Source organism: Oncorhynchus clarkii, chromosome 5, assembly GCF_045791955.1.
Source record: "Oncorhynchus clarkii lewisi isolate Uvic-CL-2024 chromosome 5, UVic_Ocla_1.0, whole genome shotgun sequence".
NCBI classification, from domain to species: domain Eukaryota; kingdom Metazoa; phylum Chordata; class Actinopteri; order Salmoniformes; family Salmonidae; genus Oncorhynchus; species Oncorhynchus clarkii.
Window position 1 is genome coordinate 63,636,855 of NC_092151.1, and position 23,537 is coordinate 63,660,391.

The following is a 23,537-nucleotide window of genomic DNA, read 5'->3' on the forward strand; positions in this document are numbered from 1 at the left end:
CTGAGCTGGCAGCCGCAGCATGGGAGGTAGGGAAACCGATGCGGGTCTGGGACTGATCAGGACTGCAGCGCTTCTCTCTGCTCTATGGCACACTTTCTGTTCTGCCGCCCGCTTCCTCTCTTTTTGCCTATCCTTCCCTTCCTCTCTATCGCTCTCGCTTTCCATCTCTATGTCTTTCTCACTCCGTCTCAGGAGAGAGACGTTCTGAGGGGTATGAAATAATCATGAGCTGGTGAAATATTTAGGGTAAAGGCACATGAATAGATGAAGAGTACCAAGTGTAGGAGGGAAGTGTTAATATGATCCCGGATGTAGGGGATATGTGTGTGCGTGTTCTCGTCAGTGGCGGTTCTAGTTTATGGTGGTGGTGGTGTGCAGACTGGTTTTATATTATTCTTAACGATTTCGCACAAACCAGAAAAAAATGCAACAATATGTCTGTGCAACTATATATTCACAGTATAATGAATGAATTTTGGTTATTTGGTAGCATTTCATAGTGACTGATTTTACTAATTGCATTAGTACTGTACTAAGTTAGAGGTGCGCTATTTGATAGATTCCCTGGTCCCCCCTACTTCGGGCTTCCAGTGGGAAGACCTGAGGTCAACCTACCCCTGCCCCCCTCCCCATCTCGTACATCTGAGTGGGAGACCTTCCCAGGCAGTAGCCTCCCTATCTAACAAACTAGAATCAGGGTACCCAGTCCAACAAGGTTAATTGACCCACAGTCCCACACGGTGACATGGTATCATTGACGTGACGTGCAAATGAGCGATAGAAAACCAATCGCGCAAATGTCACCATTCAGACGTTTTTGGTGCGGGCGCCCCGTGCCGCCAATGTCGTCTGTACCTATATCTGCCACTGGTTCTCGTTCTCTTTGTCACCTCTGGCCCTGTACATCATTGCCTATAGCCACCCTCAGAGCAGTAACTTGCTCTCTCTCTCTCTCTCTCTCTCTCTCTCTCTCTCTCTCTCTCTCTCAATTAAAGTTAAATAAACAATCAAAAATCAACAGTAAACATTATACAAGTTTCAAAGGAATAGACCCTTTTAAAATGTCCTTATGGCTATGTACTGTGTTATAATGACGTGCAAATAGTTCAAGTGCAAAAGGGAAGACAAAAAAACATAAATATGGGTTGTATTTACAATGGTGTTTGTTCTTCACTGGTTGCCCTTTTCTTGTGCTGTGATGGCACACTGTGGTATTTTACCCAATAGATTTGTTGTGGAATTCTTTGTGGGTCTGTGTAATCTGAGGGAAATATGTGTCTCGAATATGGTCATACATTTGGCAGGAGGTTAGGAAGTGCAGCTCAGTTTCTACCGAATTTTGTGGGCAGTGTGCACATAGCCTGTTTTCTCTTGAGAGCAAGGTCTGCATATGGTGGCCTCTCTCAATAGCAAGGCCATGCTCACTGAGTCGTTACATCGTCAAAGCTTTCCTTCATTTTGGGTCAGTCACAATGGTTGGGTATTCTGCCAATGTGTGCTTTCTGTTTAGGGGCAAATAGCATTCCAGTTTGCTCAGTTCTTTTGTTGTAAATTCTTTCCAATGTGTCAAGTAAATATATTTTTGTTTTCTCATTATTTGATTGGGTCTAATTGTGTTGCTGTCCTGGGGATCTGTTTGTGAACAGAGTTTGTTTGTGAACTTCTCTAGGTTAAACTGTCTATAGGTGATGGCTTTGTTATAGAAAAAAAGGCTCTCTCTCTCCGTCCGTCCGTCCGTCCGTCTGTCCGTCTGTCCGTCTGTCCGTCTGTCCGTCTGTCTGATAGTTGGCTCAGGGCTCTCCAGGAGGCAATGCTTTTTAGGGACTAGGGCTGGCTGGGGTAGGGGGGGCGGATCACACCCACCAAAGCCCTAAGACAGACACCCACCTCTTTCTATTCCCCACATTTCCAGGCAAGCAGCATCTTAGCTGGAGCGGAGCCCTCATTTAACGCTTGAAGGTGTTGATACCAGGGCACTAGCCAGGCTGCCAGTCAGTCACAATACAAAACCATTTGGAGATGGTGGCTCTCCATTGTGGTGAGAGGCAAAAGCCTCCGCCATCCAATTCTGGATTATAAATGGAGGGATTGGCGGTGAAAAGAGGGTTTGGAGTGGTTCCAAACCATGGTCAGATCAGTTATTTTTATAAAAACCAACAAGGGCCTTGACTGAGGAAAGAATGAGTGTTGAGATTGCAGAACAGAGACCAGTTCATCTGGATTGATGTGTTTATAACTGATTTAGAACCTGTTTGCTATTTATTTTTTATTTGGATTTATTTCACCTTTATTTAACCAGGTAGGCTAGTTGAGAACATGTTCTCATTTGCAACTGCGACCTGGCCAAGATAAAAAGTGTAGCAATTCGACACATACAACAACACAGAGTTACACATGGAATAAACAAAACACAGTCAATAATACAGTAGAACAAAAGAAAACAAAACAAAAAGTCTATATACAGTGAGTGCAAATGAGGTAAGTTAAGGAAATAAATTGCCCATGGTGGCGAAGGAATTACAATATAGCAATTAAACACTGGAATGGTAGATCGGCAGAGGATGAATGTGCAGGTAGAGATACTGGGGTGCAAAGGAGCAAAATAAATAAATAAATACCAGTATGGTGATGAGGTAGGTAGATAGATGGGCTGTTTACAGATGGGCTATGTACAGGTGCAGTGATCTGTAAGCTGCTCTGACAGCTGGTGCTTAAAGCTAGTGAGGGAGATGTGAGTCTTCAGCTTCAGAGATTTTTGCAATTCGTTCCAGTCATGGGCAGCAGAGAACTGGAAGGAAAGACGACCAAAGGAGGAATTGGCTTTGGGGGTGACCAATGAGATATACCTACTGGAGCGCGTGCTACGAGTGGGCGCTGCTATGGTGACCAGTGATCTAAGATAAGGCGGGGCTTTACCTAGCAGAGACTTGTAGATAACCTGTAGCCAATGGGTTTGGCGACGAGTATGAAGCGAGGGTCAACCAACGAGAGCGTACAGGTCGCAATGGTGGGTAGTGTATGGGGCTTTGGTGACAAAACGGATGGCACTGTGATAGACTGCATCCAGTTTGTTGAGTAGAGTGTTGGAGGCTATTTTATAGATGACATCACCGAAGTCGAGGATCGGTAGGATGGTCAGTTTTACGAGGGTATGTTTGGCAGCATGAGAGAAGGATGCTTTGTTGCGATATAGGAAGCCGATTCTAGATTTAATTTTGGATTGGAGATGCTTAATGTGAGTCTGGAAGGAGAGTTTACAGTCTAACCAGACACCCAGGTATTTGTAGTTGTCCACGTATTCTAAGTCAGAGCCGTCCAGAGTAGTGATGCTGGACGGGCGAGCAGGTGCGGGCAGTGATCGGTTGAATAGCATGCATTTAGTTTTACTTGCGTTTAAGAGCAGTTGGAGGCCACGGAAGGAGGGTTGTATGACATTGAAGCTCGTCTGGAGGTTAGTTAACACTGTGTCCAAGGAGGGGCCAGAAGTATACAGAATGATGTCGTCTGCGTAGAGGTGGATCAGAGAATCACCAGCAGCAAGAGCAGCATCATTGATGTATACAGAAAAGAGAGTCAGCCCGAGAATTGAACCCTGTGGCACACCCATAGAGACTGTCAGAGGTCCGGACAAAAGGCCCTCCGATTTGACACACTGAACTCAGAGAAGTAGTTGGTAAACCAGGCAAGGCAATCATTTGAGAAACCAAGGCTGTCGAGTCTGCCAATAAGAATGTTGTGATTGACAGAGTCGAAAGCTTTGGCCAGGTCGATGAATACGGCTGCACAGTAATGTCTCTTATCGATGGCGGTTATGATGTCATTTAGAACCTTGAGCGTGGCTGAGGTGCACCCATGACCAGCTCTGAAACCAGATTGCATAGCGGAGAAGGTATGGTGGGATTCGAAATGGTCAGTAATCTGTTTGTTAACTTGGCTTTCGAAGACCTTAGAAAGAGAGGGTGGGATAGATATAGGTCTTTAGCAGTTTGGGTCTAGAGTGTCACCCCCTTTGAAGAGGGGGATGACCGCAGCAGCTTTCCAATCTTTGGGAATCTCAGACGATGCGAAATAGAGGTTGAACAGGCTAGTAATAGGGGTTGCAACAATTTCGGCAGATAGTTTTAGAAAGAGAGTGTCCAGATTGTCTAGCCTGGCTGATTTGTAGGGGTCCAGATTTTGCAGCTCTTTCAGAACATCAGCTATCTGGATTTGGGTAAAGGAGAAATGGTGGGGGCTTTGGCGGGTTGCTGTGGAGGGTCCCGGGCAGTTGACCGGGGTAGGGGTAGCCATGTGGAAAGCATGGCCAGCCGTAGAGAAATGCTTATTGAAATTCTCAATTATAGTGGATTTATCGGTGGTGACAGTGTTTCCTAGCCTCAGAGCAGTGGGCAGCTGGGAGGAGGTGCTCTTATTCTCCATGGACTTTACAGTGTCCCATAACTTTTTTGAGTTAGTACTACAGGATGCAAATTTCTGTTTGAAAAAGCTTGCCTTAGCTTTTCTAACTGCCTGTGTATATTTGATCCTAACTTCCCTGAAGAGTTAAATATCAAAGGGGGCTATTCGATGCTAATGCAGAACGCCACAGGATGTTTTTGTGCTGGTCAAGGGCAGACAGGTCTGGAGTGAACCAAGGACTATATCTATTCCTAGTTCTACATTTTTTGAGAGGGGCATGCTTATTTAAGATGGTGAAGAAGGCACTTTTAAAGAATAGCCAGGCATCATCTACTGACGGGATGAGGTCAATGTCATTCCAGGATACCCTGGCCAGGTCGATTAGAAAGGCCTGCTCGCAGAAGTGTTTTAGGGAGCGTTTGACAGTGATGAGGGGTGGTCGTTTGGTCGCAGACCCATTACGAATGCAGGCAATGAGGCAGTGATCACTGAGATCTTGATTGAAAACAGCAGAGGTGTATTTGGAGGGCGAATTAGTTAGGATGACATCTATGAGGGTGCCCGTGTTTACTGATTTGGGGTTGTACCTGGTAGGTTCATTGATCATTTGTGTGAGATTGAGGGCATCAAGCTTAGTTTGTAGGATGGCCAGGGTGTTAAGCATGACACAGTTTAGGTCACCTAGTAGCACAAGCTCAGAAGATAGATGGGGGGAAATCAATTCACATATGGTATCGAGGGCACAGCTGGGGGCAGAGGGAGGTCTATAGCAAGCGGCAACAGTGAGAGACTTGTTTCTGGAAAGGTGATTTTTTAGAAGTAGAAGCTCAAATTGTTTGGGTACAGACTTAGATAGCCTGCAGAGTTCTGTATTACTATCTTTGCAGTAGATTGCAACACCGCCCCCTTTGGCAGTTCTATCTTGGCGGAAAACATTATAGTTAGCAATGGAGATTTCAGGGTTTTTGGTAGTTTTCCTAAGCCAGGATTCAGACACGGCTAAGACATCTGGGTTGGCAGAGTGTGCTAAAGCAGTGAGTAAAACAAACTTAGGGAGTAGGCTTCTAATGTTAACATGCATGAAATCAAGGCTTTTACGTTTACGGAAGTCAACAAATGAGAGCACCTGGGGGGTGGGAGTCGAGCTAGGCACTGCAAGACCTGGATTAACCTCCACATCACCAGAGGAACAGAGCAGAAGTAGGATAAGGGTACGGCTAAAGACTATACGAACTGGCCGTCTAGCACGTTCAGAACAGAGAGTAAAAGGAGCAGGATTCTGGGCACTATAGCATAGATTCGAGACATAGTGTACAGACAAAGGTAAGGTAGGATGTGAGTACATTGGAGGTAAACCTAGGCATTGAGTAATGAAGAGAGAGATATAGTCTCTAGAGATGTTTGAAACCAGGTGATGTCATCGCATATGTAGGAGGTGGAACAACATGGTTGGTTAACCTTTTACGACTAGGGGGCGATATTTTAATTTTTGGATGAAAAACGTTCCCGTTTTAAAAAAGATATTTAACAACATGGTTGGTTAAGGCATACTGAGCAGAGCTAGAAGCTCTACAGTGAAATAAGACAGTAATCACTAACCAGGACAGTAATGGACAAGGCATATTGATATTAGAGAGAGGCATGCGTAGCCAAGTGAACATATGGGTTCAGTGAGGGACACGGCGATTCAGACAGTTAGCAGACCGATGCTAACAAGCTAACAGTTAGTAGGCCGGGGCTAAACAAGCTAGCAGCTAGTAGACCTGGGCAAGCTAGCAGTTAGGAGGCCAGGTTAGCAAGCAAGCAGTTAGCATGGGCTAGCAGTTACAGACCGGGCAGGTAAGCTAGCAGTTAGCAGGCCGGCAGCTAGCAGTTAGTAGACCGGGGCAAACTAGCAGTTAGCAGGCCGGGTTAGCAAGCAGTTAGCAGGGGCTAGCAGTTAGCAGACCGGGTTAGCAAGCAAGCAGATAGCAGGGGCTAGAAAGTTAGCCTTTGGGGGACGTCGCGGTGGGGGTAAGTCTGTTTTTGCCTCTTCGTGCGGTGACGTCGATACCAGTCATGGAATTAGTAGGGTTTCAAGTAGCTCTAGCTAGCTAGCATGCCTAGCTGGTTAGCATAATGGGCCTTCAGCGGGCGTCACGCCTGAGGGGCCTGTTGAGGTCCTCGGGCAGATTATGTTGGTATTCCAGTCGTAGGGGATCTGCGGGGTTCCATGCCCCGTACCAGCTGTATAAGGGGTCCGAATATTGTAGCCCAGGAGTATACTTCGGTGGTAGCACAGGAGCACTGGCCGGGCTAGCTTCAAGCTAATTGGTGCTTGCTCTGGGATGGAACGTTAGCCAGGAGTAGTCATCCGGGATTGCGGTTAGCTAGTTGTGAAGATCCAGATGCAAATGTTCAGTTTGCGGTAGGAATCCGGGGATAAAAATAACAGGTCCGTTATGCTCTGGTTATGCTCTGAGTCACGTTGTTCGAAACTGACGAGAGCTTTCCGAGCTGAAGGTTAGCTGATAACTGCTGGCAATGGTTTGCTGACTGATAGCTGGTAGTTAGCTGGCTAGCTTCAGTTGAGGGATTCCAGATCCGAAGTAAATATAAATACTTTAGGGAAAAAAAGCAGATTCACGCCACATTGGGTGAGGCGGGTTGCAGCAAAATATTTTAAAGGATATGCGACGAAAAATATGTAAAATTATATATACAAGGGACACAAAAAATCAGGTAACAGTACGGATGAAGAAGACTATGTACAGTACCAGTCAAATGTTTGGACACACCTACTCATTCAAGGGTTTTTCTTTATTTTTACTATTTTCTACATTGTAGAATAATAGTGAAGACATCAAAACATTGAAATAACACATATGGAATCATGTAGTAACCAAAAAAGTGTTAAACAAATCAAAATAGATTTTATATTTAAAATTCCTCAAAGGAGCCACTTTTTGCCTTGATGATAGCTTTGCACACTCTTGGCATTTTCTCAATCAGCTTCACCTGGAATGCCTTTCCAACAGTCTTGAAGGAGTTCTCACATATGCTGAGCACTTGTTGGCTGCTTTTCCTTCACTCTGTGTTCAAACTCACCAGGTCATCTGATGCAGCACTCCATCACTCTCCTTCTTGGTCAAATAGCACTTACACAGCCTGGAGGTGTGTTTGGTCATTGTCCTGTTGAAAAACAAATTATCGTCCCACTAAGCGCAAACCAGTTGGAATGGCATATCGCTGCAGAATGCTGTGGTATCCATGCTGGTTAAGTGTGCCTTGAATTCTAAATAAATCACAGACAGTGTCACCAGTAAAGCACCCCCACACCATCACACCTCCTCCTCCATGCTTCACAGTGGGAACCACACATGCAGAGATCATCTGTTCACCTACTCTGCGTCTCACAAAGACACAGCGGTTTGAATTTTTTTAAATTGCACATTTGGACTCATCAGACCAAAGGACAGATTTCCACTGGTCTAATGTCCATTGCTCATGTTTCTTGGCCCAAGCAAGTATTGTCTTATTATTTGTGTCCTTTAGTAGTGGTTTCTTTGCAGGAATTTGACCATGAAGGCCTGATTCATGCAATCTCCTCTGAATAGATGATGTTGAGATGTGTCTGTTAGTTGAACTCTGTGAAGCATTTATTTGGTCTAAAATGTCTGAGGTTGTAACTCTAATGAACTTATCCCCTGCAGCAGAGATAACTCTAGGTCTTCTTTTCCTGTTGCGGTCGTCATGAGAGACAGTTTCATCATAGCACTTGATGGTTTTTGCGACTGCACATGAAGAAACTTTCAAAGTTATTGAAATTTTCCGAACTGACTGACATTCATGTCTTAAAGTAATGATGGACAGTCATTTCTCTTTGCTTATTTGAGTTGTTCTTGCCATAAAATGGTATTTTACCAAATAGGGCTATCTTCTGTATACCACCCCTACCTTTTCAAAACACAACTGATTGGCTCAAACGCATTAAGAAGGATATAAATTCCACAAATTAACTTTTAACAAGGCACACCTGTTAATTGAAATGCATTCCAGGTACCTACCTCGTGAAGCTGGTTTAGAGAATGCCAAGTGTGCAAATATTTGAAGAATCTCAAATACAACATTTATTTTGATTTGTTAAATACTGTTTTGGTTACTACATGATTCCATATGTGTTATTTCATAGTTTTGATGTCTTCACTATTATTCTACAATGTAGAAAACAGTACAAATAAAGAAAAACCTTGGAATGAGTAGGTGTGTCCAAACTTTTGACTGGTACTGTACATGTATTTCATTGAAGTATGGATGTACAAACAGAAAAACAAGCCCGACAATACAGATGTGTCCAGAGGAAAACAAGCGAACTACACAACAGCGAGACAGAGTTAACGCACGCCACCGTGCGCCCTACCCTCATTAAGGGAACATATGTGATTTGTGTGTTGGTTTGTTTAATTGGCTGTTACCTTTAGAGGCTTAGAAGAGTGAGGACAGACCCAGTACAGACAGGACCCAGCTATAGTATTAATACGGGCCTAAAGTTCAGGAGACACACAAGGCCAGATTTACTAGGGAAGTGAGAGATTACTAATAGTTAAAAGCACAGTTTGTGAAAATCTCCTTTCTGCAGACTCTGATTAGTCATGGGGAGTATGAACTGTTCCGTTGCCTCTCCACTCCAGTTCTGCCAAAGAACAGAATGCACAGTTGCATACACAAGCACACACATGCCTACACGCATACGCACAGTGCCAGGCAGTGCTGCAACATGGCAATGGCACCCAGGTGGAGCAGTAAGTAGGCTCTCTGTCCCTGCCACATACACACACAGACAGATACAGACTCAGACACACACATACACGCTGCCCCTGTCTGCCTGCGGTAAGTTCCCTCCTGTGCGAGTCTGCTCCCATCAGATCAGGATCAGTCTAGGGCCAGATCAACTCTCTCCAGACACCTTCTATCACAACACTGTCTGTGTTCTGGGGTGTTCACAGTCAACACACACACACACACACACACACACACACACACACACACACACACACACACACTCTCTCTCTCTCTCTGTCTAAGCGAGCAGGAGCTGATGTCCTCCACCAAAGCCTGCACCATCAAACAACCAAAATATGTAAACTACAAGGATTCCTTCTGTGTTTATTGTCATATAATACCATGTTAAATTTAAGTCCATGCTGTAAATCCCTACAGGTAAAGACAAAGTGGTCAGTTCAAGAATGAGTTAAGAAAATATTTAATAAATAAACTAAAGTAAAAAATAGTAAAAGAAAAAGAAAAAGTAACACAATAAAAATAACAAGGCTATATACAGGAGATTCCGGTACCAAGTCAATGTGTGGGGGTATAGGTTAGTAGAATTATTTTGTACATGTAGGTATGGGTAAAGTGTCTATGCATAGATGATAAACAGCGAGTAGCAGTAGTGTAAAAACTAAGGGGGGGCATGTCAATATAAATAGTCTGGGTGGCCATTTGATTAATTCAGCAGTCTTATGGCTTGGGGGTAGAAGCTGTTAAAACCTCTACGGGATCGGTGTCCCTAAACCGGGGCGTTGTTGCTAACATGCATTAATGTGACTAGAATGATGATGTAAGTAACAGCAAACTTTCCAGGACTTTCATAGACACGTCTTTAAGAAAGCTTACATTATTGTTTCCCTCCCAATCTACGAGGTACTGGTGACCACGGCCCCGAGGACGCATGTCCAAAATTCTACGGACCCTGTAGATGGGTGCGCCCTCGACAAGGATGGGGGGGGGGGGGGGAAGACGAGCGGGGGCGCGAAGGACGGGCTTGATGCAGGAGACATGGAAGACCGGGTGGACGCGACGAAGGTATCGCGGAAGAAGAAGTCGAACTGCGACAGGATTAATGACCCGAGAAATACGGAACGGACCAATGAACCGCGGGGTCAACTTGCGAGAAGCCGTCTTAAGGGGAAGGTTCTGAGTGGAGAGCCAAACTCTCTGACCGCGACAATATCTAGGACTCTTAGTTCTACGCTTATTAGCAGCCCTCACAGTCTGCGTCCTATAACGGCAAAGTGCAGACCTGACCCTCTTCCAGGTGCGCTCGCAACGTTGGACAAAAGCCTGAGCGGAGGGGACGCTGGACTCGGCGAACTGAGATGAGAACAGCGGAGGCTGGTACCCGAGGCTACTCTGAAAAGGAGATAGCCCGGTCGCAGACGAAGGAAGCGAGTTGTGGGCGTATTCTGCCCAGGGGAGCTGTTCTGACCAAGACGCAGGGTTACGAAAAGAAAGACTGCGTAAGATGCGACCAATAGTCTGATTGGCCCGTTCTGCTTGACCGTTAGACTGGGGGTGAAAGCCGGAAGAGAGACTGACGGAAGCCCCAATCAAACGGCAAAACTCCCTCCAAAATTGAGACGTGAATTGCGGACCTCTGTCCGAAACGACGTCTGACGGAAGGCCATGAATTCTGAAAACATTCTCGATGATGATTTGTGCCGTCTCTTTAGCAGAAGGAAGCTTAGCAAGGGGAATGAAATGAGCCGCCTTAGAGAACCTATCGACAACCGTAAGAATAACAGTCTTCCCCGCTGACGAAGGCAGTCCGGTGACAAAATCTAAGGCGATGTGAGACCACGGTCGAGAGGGAATAGGAAGCGGCCTGAGACGGCCGGCAGGAGGAGAGTTACCAGACTTAGTCTGCGCGCAGACCGAACAAGCAGCCACGAAACGACGCGTGTCATGCTCCCGGGTGGGCCACCAAAAACGCTGGCGAATGGAAGCAAGCGTACCCCGAACGCCAGGGTGGCCGGCTAACTTGGCAGAGTGAGCCCACTGAAGAACGGCCAGACGAGTAGGAACGGGAACGAAAAGAAGGTTCCTAGGACAAGCGCGCGGCGACGGAGTGTGAGTGAGCGCTTGTTTTACCTGCCTCTCAATTCCCCAGACAGTCAACCCGACAACACGCCCCTCAGGGAGAATCCCCTCGGGGTCAGTGGAGGCTACTGAAGAACTGAAGAGACGAGACAAAGCATCAGGCTTGGTGTTCTTAGAGCCCGGACGATAAGAAATCACGAACTCGAAACGAGCGAAAAACAGCGCCCAACGCGCCTGACGCGCATTAAGTCGTTTGGCAGAACGGATGTACTCAAGGTTCCTATGGTCAGTCCAAACGACAAAAGGAACGGTCGCCCCCTCCAACCACTGTCGCCATTCGCCTAGGGCTAACCGGATGGCGAGCAGTTCGCGGTTACCCACATCATAGTTACGTTCCGACGGCGACAGGCGATGAGAAAAATACGCGCATGGGTGGACCTTGTCGTCAGAGAGGGAGCGCTGAGAAAGGATGGCTCCCACGCCCACCTCTGACGCGTCAACCTCGACAACGAACTGTCTAGAGACGTCAGGTGTAACAAGGATAGGAGCGGATGTAAAACGATTCTTGAGGAGATCAAAAGCTCCCTGGGCGGAAACGGACCACTTAAAGCACGTCTTGACAGAAGTAAGGGCTGTGAGAGGAGCTGCCACCTGACCGAAATTACGGATGAAACGACGATAGAAGTTCGCGAAGCCGAGAAAGCGCTGCAGCTCGACGCGTGACTTAGGGACGGGCCAATCAATGACAGCTTGGACCTTAGCGGGATCCATCTTAATGCCTTCAGCGGAAATAACAGAACCGAGAAATGTGACGGAGGAGGCATGAAAAGTGCACTTCTCAGCCTTCACAAAAAGACAATTCTCTAAAAGGCGCTGGAGGACACGTCGAACGTGCTGAACATGAATCTGGAGTGACGGTGAAAAAATCAGGATATCGTCAAGGTAAACGAAAACAAAGATGTTCAGCATGTCTCTCAGGACATCATTGACTAATGCCTGAAAGACAGCTGGAGCGTTAGCGAGGCCGAAAGGAAGAACCCGGTATTCAAAGTGCCCTAACGGAGTGTTAAACGCCGTCTTCCACTCGTCCCCCTCCCTGATGCGCACGAGATGGTAAGCGTTACGAAGGTCCAACTTAGTGAAAAACCTGGCTCCCTGCAGGATCTCGAAGGCTGAAGACATAAGAGGAAGCGGATAACGATTCTTCACTGTTATGTCATTCAGCCCTCGATAATCTATGCAGGGGCGCAGAGACCCGTCCTTCTTCTTGACAAAAAAAAACCCCGCTCCGGCGGGAGAGGAGGAGGGGACTATGGTACCGGCGTCAAGAGCTACAGACAAATAATCTTCGAGAGCCTTACGTTCGGGAGCCGACAGAGAGTATAGTCTACCCCGGGGGGGGGTGGTTCCCGGAAGGAGATCAATACTACAATCATACGACCGGTGTGGAGGAAGAGAGGTGGCCCTGGACCGACTGAACACCGTGCGCAGATCGTGATATTCCTCCGGCACCCCTGTCAAATCACCAGGCTCCTCCTGTGAAGAAGAGACAGAGGAAACAGGAGGGATAGCAGACATTAAACATTTCACATGACAAGAGACGTTCCAGGAGAGGATAGAATTACTAGACCAATTAATGGAAGGATTATGACAAACTAGCCAGGGATGGCCCAAAACAACAGGTGTAAAAGGTGAACGAAAAATTAAAAAAGAAATGGTTTCACTATGATTACCAGAAACCGTGAGGGTTAAAGGTAGCGTCTCACGCTGAATCCTGGGGAGAGGACTACCATCCAGGGCGAACAAGGCCGATCTAACTGCAAGTATCCAGTTTACAGTAGCTATTACAGTGAAAAAATACCATGCTGTTGTTTGAGGAGAGGGCACAACAACAAAACACTTATCAGGGCAACTGGTTTGATACATTCACCTCTGAAGGTAAATAATGTACTTATATTCAGTAATCTTGCTCTGATTTGTCATCCTGAGGGTCCCAGAGATAAAATGTAGCATAGTTTTGTTTTATAAAATCAATTTTTATATTCAAATGTAGGAACTGGGTTCTACAGTTTGAACCTCTGCTGTCTCTGGCTCCACAACCATCCCGCATGGCCATCTAGATGTGTGAAGGTTAGTGTTTTTTTCTGTAGGGAAGCTAATTATCCATCATTTATGACATTCCTGGATGTGTGTAAACATTTTTATTACCATGGCATTTTTGTATGTTCTCTATAGTTATGTACTTGAAAATGTATAAATTGACCAATTCGGCACATTTGGGCAAACTCCTGGCAGACTTGTTACAAAATATAGTGTAGTAATGTAATGCTTCACTGGATCAGTCTGAAACTTTGTACACACACTGCTGCCATCTGTTGGCCAAGCTCTAAATTACACCAAGACTTATATCTGAATATATGGCCTTTCTCTTGCATTTTAAAGATGATGGAACAACAACAAAAAATGTTAAACATGTTTTATCTTTTACCAGGTGTTATGTTCTCCTACATTAATTTCACACTTCCACAATCTTCAAAGTGTTTCCTTTCAAATATGGTATCAAGAATATGCATATCCTTGCTTCAGGTCCTGAGCTACAGGCAGTTAGATTTGTGTATGTAATTTTAGGTGGAAATTGAAAAAAAGGGTTCGATCTTTGGAGCCTTTTGGTCCTAGACTTGGTGCTCTGGTACCAATTGCCGTGCGATAGCAGAGAGAACAGTCTATGACTTGGGTGACTGGAGTCTCTGACAATTTTTTGGGCCTTCCTCTGACAGCGCTTAGTATATAGGTCCTGGATGGCAGGAAGCTTGGTCCCAGTGATATACTGGGCCGTACACACTACCCTCTGTAGCGCCTTACGGTCGGATGTCGAGCAGTTGCCATACCAGGCTGTGATGCAACCGGTCAGGATGCTCTCGAGGGTGCAGCTGTAGAACTGTTTCAGGATCTGGGGACCCATGCCAAATATTTTCAGTCTCCTGAGGGGGAAAAGGTGTTGTCGTGCCCTCTTCACGGCTTTCTTGGTGTGTTTGGGCCATGATAGTTTGTTGGTGATGTGGACACCAAGGAACTTGAAACTCTCAACCCGCTCCACTACAGCCCCATCGATGTGAATGCGGGCATCATGTTCGGCCCTCCCTTTCCTGTAGTTCCATTTGATTTCAATCACTTTTCAAACGCATCCCTTTTGATTTGAACAAAACTTTCCATACATTTTGCCCATGGTAGAAGAGGTCAGAAAGTGACTTCTTGAACTGAATGCCAAAACATTTAGGAGATCGAGGTGCTCAAAGTTGACCCATGTTGCATACATCACCCTACCATGGACATCTTCATCACGGGAAAAGATAAACAGTTGAGCTTGATTTTACTTAAAAGCTTACAAACAGGTTGGTCAAACTATTTTCTAAATTATTGAAAAGCATTTTTTTTAATAAAAACTGTAATTTTCTAACCTTTATAATGTAAATGATTAAAATAAACATAAAGTGAGATTTTCTTCATCTTCTCAAATGTTTTAGCTTAGACCTTATTTTACATCATCTGAGGTGTTTGTGCAACATACTGAATACAGGGTGAGTGTCATGTCAATCATACTGTAGAAATAATTCATAGAATGGACATATCCCTTCAGAACGCTAATTAAGCTGGTACATCATTGAAATGTCATTTTCATTCATTTAACAATTACTACCACAAAGATAGCTGCCGGTCAACCCACTGTCGAATGTCAACTTAAATGGAAATGTCTATTCTATCTATATAAACGATGATTTCAATAGGTTACCTGTGGAATATTAACAGTATGATTTCAAACAACTGATATTCCAATTAAAGTCAACATTCTCTAATGTGTGAACTTCCAACCATCTTTGTGCTACCATTTGAAAGTTTACATTTAAATGTTATTCCCATTTTAGTACATTTGTCAGCCAAAACATATCCACATTTTTGTATCTTTTTTTAAACACGTTTTTAGATCATTGACATTAAAGGTAAAACAACTATGAAGACATGGATGTATCTTGGTCATTTAGAAGGCACTTTTATCCAAATCGACTCACAGTAAGTGCATTCATCTATAAGATACTGTAGCTAGTTGAGACAACCACATATGACAGTCGTAGTAAGTACCGTTTTCCCTCAATACAGAAGAATATCAGTAGGAAAAGACATTGTGCAAGTTTTATTTTTGGGCACTTCTATCTCCTAAATGTTTTGTTATTCAGGTCCCAAAAGTTAGTTTCTGACCACTTCCACCATGGGAAAATATGTGTACTGTAGGTTTCGATCAAATCAAAAGGGGTGATGTCAAAACAATTTGGAAATCAAATGGAACGACCCTAGTCCCTAAAGCGACTAAACAGAGTTTTAGTCGACTGATAATAGCAAACTAAGAAGGATGGAATTGCTAAAATGTGACTAACATGCTGACCACACCGCTCACATCGTGTACACGAGCATTGCTAAATAAATGTACACCTATATGTTATTCAATCACTGCACACACACACTGCTCGCGGGTGTCAGCGAGTCTCTGCGTGGCCAGGCGCTAAAATATAAATTGGTTCTATTTGTGACGCTCAACGCGCTGCAAGTCCGGCCTCTCCCATCTCCTCATTGGTTTTTAGGAGCATGTACGTGGGTGACTGAAAGATGAACTTAGGTCCACACTCCGGTAGGTTGTAGTAATGCTAGTTGGTTGCCAACAGCCATATAAAGTCCAAAGAAGAAAAAGAAGCCTTAAGGAAGGAGGAGATCTGTGGATTAATTGTCGGAGTTGAGCATCTTGTGCATTTCAGGTAAAATAACAACCCAATGTTTATATACCAGGACAAATTAGCTAGCAACAGCAAGCTAGCTAGCTAAATTGCCATAAATGTTCAATGCTTTTTGACCTGTCCCCAAATTAATATAATTGGTTCAGAGTTTGTTTTGATATTTCAACCTGTGTGTCCTGATCGCTTCTGGTGTGGGTGAACAAAATCAACGTGCGCACGATGGCGTGCTTCCGGTTTGGTCAGCATGTAAGACTAAAATGTATTTTAGTCATAAAGACTAATTCTAAAATAGCTGGGGGCAATAGTCATTTAGACAGGTTACCTTGGCGTTCTTGGGCACAGGGACTATGGTGGTCTGCTTGAAACATGTAGGTATTACAGACTGGGTCAGGGAGAGGTTGAAAATGTCAGTGAAGACACTTGCCAGCTGATCAGAGCATGAGTATGTGTCCTGGTAATCCATCTGGCCCTGCGGCCTTGTGAATTTGAACCTGTTTAAAGGTCTTACTCACGTCAGCTACGGAGAGCGTGATTACACAGTCATCCGGAACAGATGGTGCTCTCACGCATGGTTCAGTGTTGCTTCCCTCGAAGCAAGCATAGAAGGCATTTAGCTCATATGGTAGGCTCAAGTCACTGGGCAACTTGCGGCTGGGTATTCGTGATAGTTTGTAAATAAATAAATATGAAGACATTGATTCGTAAGACATTAGTAGAACAAGGTGAGCACACACACACACACACACACACACACACACACACACACACGTTCATTGCACCCTCCCACCCTCTCTGTGCTGTAGATCCCATTATACCAGCAGGCAGCAGAAGTAAGTTCCAATGGCAGCAGAAGTATGTATTGATCTGTTAGATTTGGCTCAATCTGGGACTGAACTTTATCACAAACACTGTACAACTCTGAACAAAACCTCTGATGTGACTAAAGAGAGAACAGACTGAGTACTGAGCTATTTCCAGTGTGATCTCCTATTCATTTCAATTTCTAATTCACAATGCCTTTGTTTTCTCTCAATCTTGCTTCCATTCTATTCCAATTATTTGCATTCTGTCTGTGATTATAATTGATTTCACATGCCCCCTCTTCTGAAAATGTCATCCATAATTCTCTGTGGTTGCAGGCTGAAAATGGAGTGTCCACTGACCCATTTGCACCAGATACAAAGAAACAGACAACACATCTGATTATAGCGACTAGACCTCATGTCTGTATATGTCTCTCTCTGTGTCTGTCTCTCTCGCATGTGTGGTCAAATCCACCCCCTCTTCCAGCTCCATCCTTCAGTCCCCAACACTATAGTAATGAGGGGAGGGATGGGGGGAGGAAGGGAGAGGAATACATATCCCTCTGCCTTATAACACGCTATTCCTGGACACACACACACAGGACAGACAAACACACACACACTAGAGTAAAGTGGGAGGCAGCTATACCACCCAAACAACTACCTCTCAACTTGCTCTCAACAGCACCTGGGTGCAGGTGACAGGAGATAGACAGTGGAGGGTAGGAGGGTGTGTGTGTGTGTGTGTGTGTGTGTGTGTGTGTGTGTGTGTGTGTGTGTGTGTGTGTGTGTGTGTGTGTTAGAAGGAATCTCTTTAAGCACCATAACTGTTCCATGTCTCTGTCCCTCAGTGCAGTCTCTGACCTTGTTACTGAGCAGTATTCAGATAGAGAGGTGTCACTTACCGGATGCCTGCCCTGAGGGTACATGGTCCCAGGAGAGGAGATGCTCACGGTCTGTTTGATGGCCAGGTCAGAGCCCGTCCCCTGGCCCTCCACTCCTCTACCCTCAACCAGAAACACAGCCTAGTCCAGATCTCTCCCCCTGCTCTGGTCTGGGCTCAGTCAAGGCTGGAAAGAGTAGTCCTCACTCCTGCCCAGTCCCGCTTTTTTCTCTTCTTTCTGTTCCTCTCTGTCTGTCTCTCCAACACGGGAACCTGTCGACACAGCTGGGAGAGCTCAGTCCGTCAGTGCATCCTACAAGTCTCACGGTAAAACGGATCCTCAAACTCCTTTTCCTTCTTTCTGTCTCCTCGGTGTAACCAAAGTCACACTCTCGTTTCGCTCTGACTCTCTCGCTCTGTGATCAGTTAGAGTCCACACGCACTGACATGGCAGTGAAACTCGAGCGTTACACCTAAGTACCCCCCCTTCCCTGTCCCTTCACCAACAAGATACAAACACTACACTACACACCTCCATCCAAATACACCAACAATCTACAGTAACTCCCCTCTTCTTCTTATAGGAGAGCACAGAACCCAAAACTGAAGGGTTGGCTTGTCAGTTGGAATAGAAAAGAAAAAGAAGAGGGAGAAAAAACAGTGAGAGAGAGAGAGCTTTGTTTTTAATCTAAATCTGAAGGGAAAAAAACACAGGAAAGCAGGAAAGAACAGCAGGTCACTAGAAGATCCAGCAGGCTTTTCAGCAGCGAGCCCTAGACTGTAATATATTGTGCCTGTTGGCTTCAACACAAACACAACAGCATGCTAAAGCTCTACTTAAGGTGGAGCGACCGAGATAGAGACACAGACACTGAGATAGCTAGAGATACCCTTTCAATTGTGGTCAGATGGACAAAGCAATCAGCCATGCACAAAGAGACAGGCACAGAGACACACATCCTCAAACACTATCGTTACAGATATGAGTGCACACACATAAACAAAACACAAAAATGCACACAAATACAGATAATTAGTCATTCTGAGAAGATAAAAGACCTGTCTGTATTCTAGTTCGCACGCACAAACAGAAACACGCACATATTATAAATACATCAGATGTAAATAACAGCATCTTGAGACATTTAAATATTGTAGAGGTTATTTCAGCCCAGACCTGTTTGTTAAAGGGTATTATTTCCATAAGTAAGTAATCCCACCATTTGGCTATAGGCTAGATGAGTTTACTGAGGGCAGCTTCGCTGTTGAACTTGATCAACCAGGAATTAATCCCTTACGATTGAACATCCCACTCTCATGGCTTCCAAGACCCGTACAAGGAAAGAACACACAGGCAGACAGACACGCACACATCTCTTACGGCATCTTGAAAAAGAGGTCACCTAACATTTTTACACAACTGAAGTTTACAATAACTAAGGCATTTGATACACTAAAGCCCACAATAATAGGTGAAATAACACACCTGGACCTCAGATAGCCTAACTGTGCTGCACATCAATACTTCTCTCTTACAGTCAGTAACTAGCGTTTTTCATATCCCTATTAACCCTCACACCCCTCTCTCATTCTTTATCCATCCATCTCTTATTGGTCTTACACACTTCATCATCCAATAACTAATTTCCCACCCCACCCCCTCCTCTCTGTCTCTCTAGCTCATTCTCCCTCCCTCCCTCCCTCCCTCCATCTGAGAGGTGGTATTACCTTACCCTCCTCCCAGGCAGGTAGGGGATTGCACTAATCATGGTTATCTAGGCAGGTAATTATTCACATGACTCTGAGTCTATTTCCCTGGGAGAGCTGATCAGGAGCACAGGGTTCAAGGCTGATAGGCTGATGAGCTGTCTAATCTACACAGGGCTGACTGGGTGGTGCTGGATAAACAGGGCTGGGTGCCGGCTTAATAGGGATGAGTGTTTCTGTCTATTAAGGCACCTTGAGATGAGCCTGACAACACCTAAGTATAGTGACCAGTATGGTGGTCAGACTTGTTGGTGGTACCAGTGTTTTTGACCAGTGTTTGTGATACTCCATACTCAAGTTTAAACTGCCCTTATCCCATTCACTAACCCCTCCTTCTCCCACTGACCCCTCTACCTTCTCTTGCAGAGTATAATGTAGGTTACTTAATCAAGTCACACTTACATATTCTATTCTTATCTTACCAAACTGTATTAACTTGAATGATGTCAGATGGTGATTTATAGAAACAAAATAAACAGATGATTCAATCTGTATTGTATGTGTAGTGAACCTGCATGCAGCATTGGTCTTTGATGTATCTATAAGAACCATTTGAATTGTAATTTAATGGCAGCTCCCTAATGACTGAGGTTTTCTGTGTACATGTTTTCAGTCTGCATCAATCTCACCTCTCAATTTAACAGGTAAACTCAACAAATCCCAAAGGTTCTATATGTAGGCCTATTGAATCTTCAGAGAGGTGAGCTTTGAACCTCAAATTACGTCGACTAACCGGTGCCCCCGCACATTGACTTTGTACTGATATCCCCTGTATATAGCCTCGCTATTGTTATTTTACTGCTGCTCTTTATTTGTTTCTTTTATTTCTCTTTCTTTTTTTAGGTATTTTTCTTAAAACTGCATTGTTGGTTAAGGGCTTGTAGTAAGCATTTCACTGTAAGGTCCACACTTGTTGTGTTCGGCGCATGTGACAAATCCAATTTGATTTGAACCTACCTGTCTGATCACAGTGTGCATAATGATCATAGTTTAACTATAGTCAACAATGCAGCCGCATTATCATATTTCTATAACCTACACATGCACATTGAAACTGTATCAGATTGCAAACATATTTAACTTGGCAGTAACGATTCTTCATCAGTAAACCTAAACAGGTGAGTTTTCCGCAATTTTCTTCCAAAAGTCATGCATGTAATGTTAGGTTGTTATCTAAGCACCATATCTTCACTCGAATTGATCGATATAAACATGTCTATGCTATAGGAGAAAAATGACAGCCCTAGATGTAAACAACTATGCAAATGTAACATAACTGAGAGATGAGACAGGCAAACATTATCTTCGAGAAATTATATCCGCCTCTGAGGAGATTCAATTTGAGGAAAGGAGAACATACAAATACTTCAAGACCACCTTAAAAGCTTGCCGCTGTAAAAACTGTCTAATCGCTCTCTGATTGGCCGAGCTTGGTGCCTACTCTAGCCAATAAGCAATACATTGTCCCACGTTGGGTATTGACATCATAGGAAAATTCGGACCAATCATGGTTCGGATGTCCAATGACTGGTTGCGGGCAATGGAGGGGGAGTTGAAGAGTCTGTGGGGATTGTGGGCATTGAAGTTCCAATTATTATACACACACACACACACACACACACACACACACACATACCCCTTCACAGACTCCCGCTGTCAGTCACGCTACATAAATGCTCAGTAAATTCCGCCGTTAATTTAAATCCTTCTTTTCCTAAACTGAGCGGGAAAGCTCCCTACTCGTGTCCACAGTCCGAATTAAAGATTAGAAATATAGTGAGGGAGACTGAAAAAATTACACTTACGTTCATTTCAAAGCAGAAAGTAATGATTCTGTTTACAGTATTCTCATATGAGACCAAGACCATTATGCCATGCACATGGACAGAATATAATGAGGTGTGTGCAGTGGTGAGGGTATACGCCGTATACCCACGAATTATTCAGTGGGCATTGCGTATGCTCACTTAATCCTCATTGATAGGTATCAGAGTAGTGTAGTAGAGGTATATGCCATATCAATTAACAGGGCTGATGGAAAAGATCGGAATGTTTATCTTAAAATTTTGATAAACTATAATTAATTCACATTTTAGGCGCAGGAATGTACACTTCGCAGTAGGCCTACGCGTGAACATTCCAAAATGCAATTTGCGGGAAAACACTGTTATAAAATGCGCACAGCACACGCAAGCGGTTTCATGGATAGAGATGGAAATATATGTTAGAAATAAGGGGGATTTAAAGATGCAACAACTATAATGGGTTGCTAATATGATTAGGATAATACCTAACTGTCTCATGGTTGATGGAAAGGCTTTCCCGAAAAACTCTATTAAATGTTAACTAGTTACAAAATAGCCTATGCCTACCTGTCAGAATATCATGATTAGGCCTATTTGCATCGGTCCAGTGGCCATTTATTTCGCAAACTCAAGTCTCATGTGCTACAGAATCACCACTCAATCAAACAATAGTGCTAGGTGCCTGCACACTTGAAATAGAGGGTAACTACCCTTAAAAATATATTTTAAAGTCGTCTCCTGATGTGGCATAGTTATGGACTTTGAAAAAAAAGTGTTACTTTGAGAACAAAAACCTGAAAAAAATAGGAGAAAATCTGACACCTGTGAATTTCTGACTAATATATATTTCAATAGGAGACCTACTGCACAGTACAGCTTGGGTTGGTCTGACTGTGAAAGACCAATATGTGATTTATCCTTTTAGGTCATTCAGAGTGTATGTCACTGTTTCTCATATAATTTTTCACACAGGGCTCCTTTCCTTCGCTGGGCAGGCCATTTGATTAGTTTGGGGCAAAATGTGAGTATTCCACTTCTCCAGGCACCACTACACCACTGGGTGTGTCAGTTATTTTTGTTCTGTCAACATGAGAAGATAGAAGTCAGCAAGGACTCTTTTTACTGTACGTTTTTGCATCTGCAACCTATAGCTAGCTGTAATATAAATCATAGAGACTAACATTTGTTGATGCAGCACTCCGTAGTTTGTATTTCTATCATGTTACTGTAAAGCAACACAGCGCTTTGAACTCACTCCAGCTGTCTGCTTTGAAAGCATTCCTGTTTGAAACAGTGTTGTCACTCTGTTCCTGTCTGTGACTGTGTTACCTGCTGCACACGTACGCATGCAGGCACACACACACACACACACACACACACACACACACACACACACACACACACACACACACACACACACACACACACACACACACACACACACACACACACACACACAAGCACACGCACACACACAAAAACAAGCATGCAACCAAAGGGAGTCACACACACACACTTGTCAGAGAGCATCGATCACTCTGATAGATGGGGCTTATTCCCTGAGTGAGTATGTTTGTCACCTCTGGCCCTGTACCTCATTGCCTATAGCCACCCTCAGAGCAGTGACTCATCTCTCTCTTCCTCCTCACTCTCTCTCTATCAGATCTCTCTCTTTCTGTGCCTGTCTCCCCTCTCTCTTACACTCTCTCTCTCTCGTTCTATCTCTCTACTCTTCACTTGTTGCCTCCCTCCCATGTGTGTGAAAGTCAGTCTGTCAGGGCATGTTTCACTATAATGATAGTTCTGTTTACAACTCCATCAAGAGGAGAACAAATTCCACCTCCCATTCTCCAGGCAGGTTCTCTCTGCTCTGAACTCAGCAGCTACTCCTTAGTTCACAGTAGCACACATTAAACTGTTGCAGATTTCAACCTCATAGGACAAACACAGTACCAGTCAAAAGTTTGGACACAGCTACTCGTTCCAGGGTTTTTCTTTATTTTTCCTTTTTTTTTTTACTATTTTCTACAATAAGACATCAAAACTGTGAAATAGCAAATATGGAATCATGTAGTAACTTAAAAAAGTGTTGAATAAATCAAAATGCATGTTAGATTCTTCAAAGTAGCCACCCTTGGCTTTGATGACAGCTTTGCATTCTCTCAACCAGCATCACCTGGAATGCTTTTAAATCAGTCTTGAAGGAGTTCCCACATATGCTGAGCACTTGTTGGATGCT

General features: G+C 44.3%; 1 protein-coding gene across 3 annotated transcripts in view; it reads right to left on the reverse strand.

Moving 5' to 3' along the window:
• LOC139409191 (transducin-like enhancer protein 4) overlaps positions 1-18,513 on the reverse strand; it is a 78,549-nt gene extending 60,036 nt beyond the window's left edge. Inside the window, exon 1 of one of the 3 annotated variants that reach the window (XM_071153994.1) lies at positions 17,749-18,513. In XM_071153994.1, coding sequence (XP_071010095.1) covers positions 17,749-17,772 — 24 coding nt within the window. In that variant the 5' untranslated portion in view covers positions 17,773-18,513. The remainder of the gene's footprint in view (positions 1-17,748) is intronic. The other 2 variants (XM_071153992.1, XM_071153995.1) reach the window with 2 other exon arrangements.
• Positions 18,514-23,537: the final 5,024 nt, after the last annotated feature.